This window comes from Microtus oregoni, unplaced genomic scaffold (assembly GCF_018167655.1).
Source record: "Microtus oregoni isolate MIOR12 unplaced genomic scaffold, Mior012 000124F_ref0000388, whole genome shotgun sequence".
NCBI lineage: Eukaryota > Metazoa > Chordata > Mammalia > Rodentia > Cricetidae > Microtus > Microtus oregoni.
In genome coordinates, this window is record NW_024544756.1 from 1,818,531 (window position 1) to 1,828,629 (window position 10,099).

General features: G+C 50.8%; 1 protein-coding gene across 1 annotated transcript; it reads left to right on the plus strand.

Moving 5' to 3' along the window:
* The first annotated feature begins 478 nt into the window (after nt 1-478).
* LOC121444438 lies at nt 479-9,593 on the plus strand. The gene is given in 3 exon segments (XM_041646248.1): nt 479-826; nt 3,911-8,821; nt 9,137-9,593. Coding segments are annotated over 3 exon segments (5,592 nt in total). The 3' UTR covers nt 9,470-9,593.
* The last annotated feature ends 506 nt before the right edge of the window (nt 9,594-10,099 follow it).

The window sequence follows — 10,099 nt, forward strand, 5'->3', positions numbered from 1 at the left end:
GAAACCCTCAGACAGAAACATGGCCACAGGTGGTGGCCCAAACACATATCATTGACATTGCCTTTGATGGTATCAGGAACCATGAACATCAACACAGACCTTGACTACTATAGGGCCATGGAACCAGACATGGCCCAATGAAGCAATCCTGGCCCAGACGACACCATGACCCCAGTGGCAGCACAACCCTCAGATACCAACATGGCCTCTGGATGTGGCCTAGACCCTGGGCATCCATGTGACCTTTGGTGGCACCCTGAACCATGTACATCACAGACCCCAACTGTGATAGGTCCACAGACCAAGACATAGTCTCAGGCTGCAGTCCAGGCTCAGATGTCACCATGGCCACAGATGGCATTGCAAGCTATTCAGATCTGCATGGTCCCAGGGCAGTGTGGCCCTCATATACCAACATAGTCCCAGGTAGCAGCCCAGACCCTTGGCATTGGCATTGCTCTCAGTGTTATCAGTAGCCATGGACATCAGCACAGACCCTGGCTATGATAGACCCACAGACCCAGACATGGCTCTCAGCAGCAGCCTGGGCCCAGAAGACACCATGGGCTCTGTGGCAGGATGGCCCTCAAACACCAACATGGCCACAGAATGCAGCCTAGACTCCAGGCATCTGTGTGGCCTTTGGTGGCACCACAGGCCACAGACATTACAAACCCTGACTGTGTTAGGACCATGGACCGAGAAATGGTCCCTTGATGAAGCCCAAGCTCAGATGTTACCAGTGCCCTGGGTGTCAGCAAAGGCCATCCAGATGATCATGGCCCCAACAGAAGAATGCCCCTTGGAGACCAACATGGACTCAGGTGTTTGACAAGAACCCAGTCATCTGCATGGCATTCAGTGGTAACCGAAGCCCTGAACATCAATACAGTCCTTGTTGCTGCAGGAGAGTGGACCCAGACATGGCCCCCTGGCAACAACTCAGGTTGAATGCCATCATGTTCCCTGGGTGGCAGCACAGCTTACCCAGACCAACATGGCCCTGGTGGTGGCATAGCCCATGGATACCACAATGGCCACAGGCAGTGGTCCACACCCCGAGTATCCCTGTGGCCTTGGTGGAAACATGGATCATGGACATCAATATAGACCCTGGCTGTGGCAGACCCAGATATGACTGTAGGCAGCAGCCCAGGCCCAGACATCACCCTGGTCCTGGATGGCAAGCAAGCCAACCACATCAGCCCATTTCTCAGTCCTCCCTTCTTCATAACTGCCTTTTACAGTAGCACATGAACCATTAAGCTGCTCTATCTCTCAGAATTTACCACCATATACTTATTCACCATATTGATACTAACCACCTGGTGACTTGTGGTGCTGGGCTGGCCTGTGGATGCTTCAGGCAGTCCAGACTGTGAGGACCCAGGCTGCTTTGTGGGTGTCTTCTGCCTGCCTAACATACAGGCACCAGGTGGGCTTGTCCATCTATTATATTGGTACCTTTTAAAGATTTATTTTAGTTTTAATTATGTTTATGTGGAGAGTATGCACAAGTGAGTGTGGGTTCCCTTGGAGGTTAGAGATATCACATGCCCTGGAGTTAAAGTTATAGGCAGCTGTGAGTCACTTAATGTAGGTAGTAGATATTGAACTTAGGTCTTCAGGAAACAGTAAGAATTCTCAACCACTGAGTCATATTTCAGGCCTCATCTATCTTTTTCTTAAGAAGTAAATACTTGTGTGACTTTAGAATAATTTTAAACTTTCAAAAATGTTGCTATCAGTTTTTTCTTACTGTTAGTATTTTACATTACTATGAGAAATTAGTCGCAATTAATGAACTGATATTGAAATATTTTCATTGATTTCATCACATTTTATTCAGATTGCAGTATGCTATAGATATAAATACTCTGCGTTGGTATGGATCTTGGTCTATTGATACAGATTTTAGGTCAATTTTGTTTATGTATATTTCTGCTCTTGATTAAGCCACTGTGTTTGTGCAGCTCATTTGAAAATGCAATGTATAATTAAGAAATATAGGTTAATAGATAGTCATATATAATAGTCAAGCTTGTAGTCCTGTTAGTTAGGTTTTCTAGATATATAGAGATATATTTCAGTTAGATAGATAATCTTCAAATCTTTCAAAGACCTATGGAATATGGCATTTAAAATGTTTTAAGAACTTAAGACTTTTTATGACAATGAGACACATCTGCTCTTGGCAGCACCAATCTACTTCAAGAGGTTAATGGGCATCAAAGAGGCTCCTTATAGAGTTTGATAGTCATTTGTGCAAGAAATTGCCCTTACCTGGACTGCTTGATGTTATGCTGTATGAACTGGACATGCAGGACCCACAGAAAAATGACTGCTGAACTTGCCTAAAGGTGAAATAGTCCTTCAGGGTTCTTGTAGTAATAAGGGCGGCGGGGCTGCATTCCCAGAACCCCAGCCGCCTGCCCGGCTAGCTTATGCCCCGAAATAATTACACAGACACTGTATTCTTTTAATCACTGCTTGGCCCTTTAGCCCTAGCCCTTACTGGCTAATCCTGTTATCCCGATCAACCCATCTCTAATAATCTGTGAGAACCGGTCTTACCGGGAAGATTCTAGCCTAGTCCATCCTGGGTCGGAGCTTCATAGCGTGCGTCTGCCCAGGATCCAGGAGCATGGCGTCTCTCTCTGAGGCGTCTCTCTCTGGCGTTGGCTCCCGAGAGAGCTGTGGAGTCTCTGACCTCACTTCCTCTTCCTCCCAGCGTTCTGATCTGTTTACTCCTCCCACCTATCCTCTAACCAATAAAATGGGCCAGGGCAGTTCCTTTATTAGCTAATGACCTTCCTCCATCAGGTTCTGGCTTCATGAAAGAGTCTATCAGACATTCAACAGGACACAGAAGATAGTGACAGATAAACTACCAATACAGGTCCTTTGGGGTTCCTACTTCGTGAAATAGTCTGCCATACATTTTGCAGGACACACACACAAAAAAAGAAACTGATGAACTTTGCCAACACAAGGCATAAGAGATCTTTAAATTTCCTGTTCCATGGAAAAGTCTGTCAGATACTGAAAGACCCCCACAGTATAGACAAACAGCTAAGCAGCAGCAATGCCAGGCTTAAACTTTGGAGCAACGCAAGTAACATTAGAGCAGGGAAGTTCGACTTGAGAACAAGGGCGGAGAAGCCAGGCAAGATATCTGCGGTCAGCCGGTCAGCCATCTGGCCCCAAGCGATAATGAACCCGCAGCTGGCCTGCTCTAATGAGAACCTCCCGTTTGCTTAAGGAAACAGGATGCCTATAGTCAGCACATGTGCCCAACTTAGAATATCAGTAATTCACAGAAGAGACAACTCCCCCTATGAAAGATCCCAGCTTGGCTGCTGTAACGTCATTTCACAAAGCTTTTGATGAACGACTGTAAGTGCAGAGTAAGGTCAGGGTCCCTGGCTGCAAAACAGGATATTTATATCCATAGATTCGGGCAGGACATCAATTAACAGGATATCTGTTCCCATACATCTGTGCTGGGAGAGGAAAAACCACCTGTGCCCCTTGCCCCATTCCAACTGACCACTAACGATGCATTTGCTTCTGTAATCTGCTTCTGCTGCCCTCTTTCCTATAAAAAGACCTTCCCCCAGTCTGCAGGCGCGCTTTGTCTTTCGAGAGACTAAGTCGCCCCAGGTACCTGTGTACTGAATAAAGCCTCTTGCTGTTTGCATCCGAAGAGTGATCTCACTGTTCCTTGGGAGGGTCTCCTTAGCCTGAAAGACTGCCCACCACTGGGGTCTTTCATTTGGAGGTTCCACTGAGATTTGGAGACCCCTGCCCAGGGACCACCGACTCACCACCGGGAGGTAAGCTGGCCAGCACAATTGTTTTCTGTCTGTCTTCTGTCTTTTATGTTTGCGCCTGCGTTTGTACTGGTTAGCTAATCAGATTTGTATTTGGCGGACCCGGGGAGGAGCTGACGAGCTCGTACTCCCCACCACCGCAGCCCTGGGAGACGTCCCAGTGGCGTTTGGGGGCCCGATTCGTGGCCCATTTGCAGTTTGTGAGTCGCGTGGAACTGGGACTGTTGGGGGCTGCCCCACTGTCTGAGGGATTCGTGACTCTTTTGGGAGACGAAGAACCCGGGTCCTCAAAGTCTCCGTTTGAATTCTTGCTTTCGGTTTTATGCCAAAGCCGCGCTGCGAGTTTCTGTGTCTGTCTAAGTTGTATTTTGTTTGTCTGTCTAATTGTTACTGTCACCGCGGTTGAGAGAATGGGCCAATCTGTAACCACCCCTCTAAGCCTGACTTTACAGCACTGGCGAGACGTCCAAGACATTGCAAATAACCAGTCAGTGGACGTCCGGAAGAGACGCTGGGTAACTGTCTGTTCCTCGGAATGGCCCACGTTCAATGTGGGCTGGCCAAGGGATGGTACTTTTGACATCAATGTTATCTTACAGGTAAAGGCTAAGGTGATGGATCCTGGCCATCACGGGCATCCAGACCAGGTCGCGTATATCGTGGTCTGGGAGGCGATGGCTTATGACCCACCGCCCTGGGTCAAGCCTTTCGTCACCCCGAAACCCCCTATCCTTACCCCCTCTGCACCTGCCTTACCCCCTCCACTCCTTCCCACCCCAAAGGGACCTCTGCCCCACTCCTCCCTGTACCCAACCCTCACCAAATCCCCGGTGCCCAAGCCCCCTCCTCCAAAAGTCTTGCCCCCAGATGATGACCTACTGATGGACCTCCTCACGGAGGGCCCTCCCCCATATCAGGAGCCAGCTCCACGGACTCCGAATGAGGCTGACTCAACTGAAAGAAAAGAAGAACAAGCAGCGCCGGCCTCTGCTGGTCCTTCTCCGATGGCCACACGCCTGAGGGCACGAAGAGACCAGCTGCATGCAGCGGATACAACCTCCTCACAGGCATTCCCTCTTCGCACGGGAATGAACGGCCAACTGCAGTACTGGCCATTCTCCTCCTCAGACCTCTACAACTGGAAAAATAATAACCCTCCTTTTTCTGAGGACCCCTCTAGGTTGACTGCTCTGATTGAATCTATTTTGATTACCCATCAGCCTACATGGGACGACTGCCAACAGCTGCTGCAGACCCTGCTGACTTCGGAGGAACGGCAGAGAGTCCTCCTGGAAGCCCGGAAGGAAGTCCGGGGACCTGATGGCCGCTCCACCCAATTGCCTAATGAAATAGATTCTGCCTTTCCCCTTGAACGCCCCTCTTGGGATTTCACCACGGTGGAAGGTAGGAATCACCTAGCCCTCTATCGCCAGTTGCTCATAGCGGGTCTCCACAGGGCGGCTCGACGCCCAACGAATTTGGCTCAGGTAAAGCAGGTTATACAGGGGTCAGAGGAAACTCCCTCTGCGTTCCTTGAGAGGCTCAAAGAGGCTTACCGCAGATATACTCCCTATGACCCTGATGACCCCGGACAGGAGACCAATATCTCCATGTCTTTTATTTGGCAGTCAGCTCCAGATATCAGACGCAAACTGGAGCGTCTAGAGAACCTCAGGGAAAGCTCACTCAGGGATCTGCTAAAGGAAGCAGAAAAGATTTTCAATAAGAGGGAGACTCAGGAAGAGAGGGAGGACCGCCTCAGGAGAGAAGCAGAGGAACGAGAGGACCGCTTCAGAAAAGAAGCCGAGGAAAGGGAAAAAGAGAGGGACCGCAAGAGACATAAGGAAATGAGTAAACTTTTGGCCACCGTAGTGTCAGGGCAAAGACAGGATAGACAGGAGGGAGACAAAAGAAGGCCACCCCTTGACAAGGACCAATGCGCCTACTGTAAAGAAAAGGGGCATTGGGCAAGGGATTGTCCCAAGAACTCGAGGGGACCCAGGAGACCAAGACCTTCTCAGACCTCCCTCCTAGCTCTGGACGACTAGGGAGATCAGGGCCAGGAGCCTCCCCCTGAGCCCAGGATAACCTTAGATGTTGGGGGGCAACCCGTCACCTTCCTAGTTGATACCGGAGCTCAACACTCGGTGCTAACCCGGGACCCCGGACCCCTGAGTGACAAGTCTGCCTGGGTCCAAGGGGCCACTGGTGGAAAATGATACCGATGGACCACAGATCGCAAGCTTCACCTAGCAACTGGTAAGGTGACTCATTCTTTCCTCCACGTGCCTGACTGTCCATATCCGCTCCTAGGAAGGGACTTGCTCACAAAATTAAAAGCCCAAATTTACTTCAAGGAAACCGGAGCACAGGTAGTTGGCCCTCAGGGACAACCCTTACATGTGCTGACTCTCAGCCTAGAAGATGAATATAGGCTGCATGAAAAAGACAGTACCACTGCGGCCCCCACTGAGGCTTATTGGCTGGATCGCTTTCCCCAGGCATGGGCAGAAACCGGGGGAATGGGGCTGGCCAGACAGCAGCCCCCTCTAGTGGTAAGCCTCAAGACAACTGCTACTCCTGTCTCGATTAAACAGTATCCCATGTCTCACGAGGCAAGGGAAGGAATAAGGCCTCACATCAAAAGGCTTCTTGACCAGGGAATATTAGTCCCCTGCCGGTCCCCTTGGAATACCCCCTTGCTGCCCGTGAAAAAGCCAGGGACTGGGGACTATAGACCTGTGCAGGATCTAAGAGAGGTCAATAAACGGGTGGAAGACATACACCCGACAGTTCCTAACCCCTACAATCTGTTAAGTGGACTATCACCCTCATATACTTGGTATACCGTCCTGGACCTCAAGGATGCATTCTTCTGCCTGAGACTGCACCCCAGAAGTCAGCCCATATTTGCCTTTGAATGGAAGGATCCTAAACTGGGGATTTCAGGACAGCTGACCTGGACCAGGTTGCCTCAGGGTTTCAAAAATAGCCCCACCCTGTTCGATGAGGCCCTACACCGAGACTTAGCGGATTTCAGGGTGAGGCATCCTGGCCTGATGCTGTTACAGTATGTTGATGATCTCTTGTTAGCTGCTACTTCGGCTCAGGACTGTATAAAAGGAACTGAGGCATTACTACAAGCCTTGGGGGATCTAGGGTACCGAGCTTCTGCCAAAAAGGCCCAAATATGCCAACGGCAGGTCACCTACCTAGGGTACCAAATCAGAGAAGGACAGAGGTGGCTAACGGAGGCCAGGAAAGACACAGTTATAAAAATCCCTACACCCCGGACACCCCGCCAGCTGAGAGAGTTTCTAGGGACAGCGGGATTCTGCCGGCTCTGGATCCCCGGATTCGCGGAACTGGCAGCCCCTTTGTACCCACTGACTAAGCAGGGGGTGATGTACTCATGGGGATCGGATCAGGACGAGGCTTTTCAGAAAATCAAACGGGCTCTGCTCACAGCCCCAGCCTTAGGCCTCCCTGACCTGACTAAGCCTTTTGATTTGTTTGTCGACGAGAAGCAAGGATATGCAAAAGTGGTCTTGACCCAGAGGCTGGGGCCCTGGCGGCGGCCAATAGCCTACCTATCCAAGAAATTGGACCCCGTGGCCACAGGATGGCCCCCATGCCTCAGAATGGTAGCAGCAGTGGCAGTCCTCACCAAGGACGCTGGCAAACTGACTATGGGCCAACCTTTGACCATCCTGGCCCCACACGCAATTGAGACTCTAATCAGACAACCCCCAGATCACTGGCTCTCCAATGCCCGCATGACCCATTATCAGGCCATGCTCCTGGACTCGGACCGAATCCATTTCGGACCAGTGGTGGCGCTCAATCCTGCAACCCTGCTACCACTCCCAGAGGAGGGGGAGACGGACCAACACGACTGTCTCGAGATCCTTGCGGAAATGCACGGGACCAGACCGGACCTGACGGATCAACCCCTCCGGGATGCGGATGTCACCTGGTACACTGACGGCAGCAGCTTTCTGCGGGAAGGTGAGCGAAAGGCGGGTGCAGCGGTAACCACGGAGACCGAGGTGATCTGGGCACAGCCTCTGCCTGCGGGGACTTCTGCGCAGCGAGCAGAGCTTGTCGCCTTGACACAAGCTTTGAGGATGGCAGAAGGTAAGAAGCTCAATGTCTATACTGACAGCCGATATGCTTTTGCCACTGCTCATGTTCATGGGGAAATATACAGAAGAAGAGGGCTACTGACTTCAGAAGGAAAGGAAATTAAAAATAAAACAGAGATCTTAGCCTTGTTAAAAGCTTTATTTCTGCCTCGGAAACTGAGCATTATACATTGCCCAGGACACCAGAAAGGAGACAGCCCTGAGGCTCGAGGAAACCGGCTGGCTGATGAAGCCGCCAAACAGGTGGCCCTGCAGGCTCCGCTAGCCATACTGCCCATGCACCAAGATAAGAGAGACCCCCTCAAATATGATGAGGAGGATCTAAAGCTCCTGGCAGACATGGGAGCGGAGCAGGACCAGAAAACGGGCGAATGGACATGGAAGGGAAAAACAGTGATGCCGATGGCATACACTTATAAGATGCTTGATTACTTACATAAATTGACCCATCTAAGCCCCCGAAAGATGAAAACTTTGTTAGACCGGCAGGAAACTTTTTGCTATTTACTGGGGCGAGACAGCATCCTCCAAAAAGTTATGGACAAATGTAGAGCATGTGCACAGGTAAATGCAGGAAAAACCAAGGTGGGACAGGGGGTGCGAATCCGCGGACATCGACCAGGAGTACAATGGGAAATTGACTTTACTGAAATAAAACCAGGCATGTATGGATACCGGTACTTATTGGTATTTGTGGACACCTTTTCGGGATGGGTGGAAGCCTTCCCGACCAAGCATGAGACCGCAAAAATTGTGACCAAAAAGCTGCTGGAAGAAATCTTCCCCAGGTATGGCATGCCCCAAGTGCTGGGCACTGATAATGGACCTGCCTTCGTCTCCCAGGTAAGTCAGTTGGTGGCCAAGCTATTGGGGATTGATTGGAAATTACATTGTGCATACAGACCCCAGAGTTCAGGACAGGTAGAAAGAATGAATAGAACTATTAAGGAGACTTTGACCAAATTAACGCTTGCAACTGGCACTAGAGACTGGGTGCTCCTACTACCCCTAGCCCTCTACAGAGCTCGCAATACACCAGGACCCCACGGGCTCACACCTTTTGAAATACTATATGGGGCGCCCCCGCCCTTCATTAATTTCTTTGACTCCAACATTTCAGACTTTGCTAATAGCCCCTCTCTGGAAGCTCATTTACAGGCACTCCAGATCGTGCAGAGAGAGGTCTGGAAGCCACTCGCTGCAGCCTATAAGGAACAATTAGACAGACCAGCGGTACCTCACAGCTACCAGATTGGCGATACAGTTTGGGTCCGCAGACATCAGACTAAGAATCTGGAACCCCGCTGGAAAGGACCCTACACCGTGCTGCTAACCACTCCAACGGCACTGAAAGTTGACGGCATCGCGGCCTGGGTCCACGCCTCCCACGTAAAAACAGCTCGTACAGAAGGAGATACAGCAGAACCACTATGGAGGGTCCAGCGCTCTCAAAACCCTCTAAAGATAAGACTTACCCGGGGGCCCCATTGACTGGTTTATGGATCTTGTTGGGACTAGGGATGATAGTCCGGGGAGACAGCCCTCACCTGGTACGCTCCCTAAAATGGCAGGTATTGTCCTCGGTCGGAGAAGTTGTCTGGGAAATTCAGGCAAACCATGCGATAGACACCTGGTGGCCCCCACTTACCCCGGATTTCTGCCAGCTTGCAGCAGGATCAGAGATATGGGATATTCCTGATTTGCTACCTACACAGTTAAAGGACCGGGCAGGCAGCCGCTTTTCTCCTGGGGGAAAATTCGGCTGCGGAAGCCCTGAAGGAAGATGCTTCCTGGGGCAATTGGATTTCTATGTCTGTCCCCGGGATGGGCGGGAGCGAGACCAGGTCCGACGCTGTGGAGGATGGGAAAGCTTATTCTGTAATGCCTGGGGATGTGAAACAACCGGGGATGCGTTTTGGAAGCCTAGCTCCTCATGGGACTGGATCACTGTTCATAAGAACTACACCTCCCCTAGGGAGTGTTCCGCAAAGAATACTGGAAAATGTAAAGGCAACCCCACCTGCCTGCCCTTAAACATCACCTTCACCCCCCGAGGTCGAGCATCAGGGCAGTCTAACTGGATGACAGGGAGGACTTGGGGCCTCCGATGGTACTTCCCAA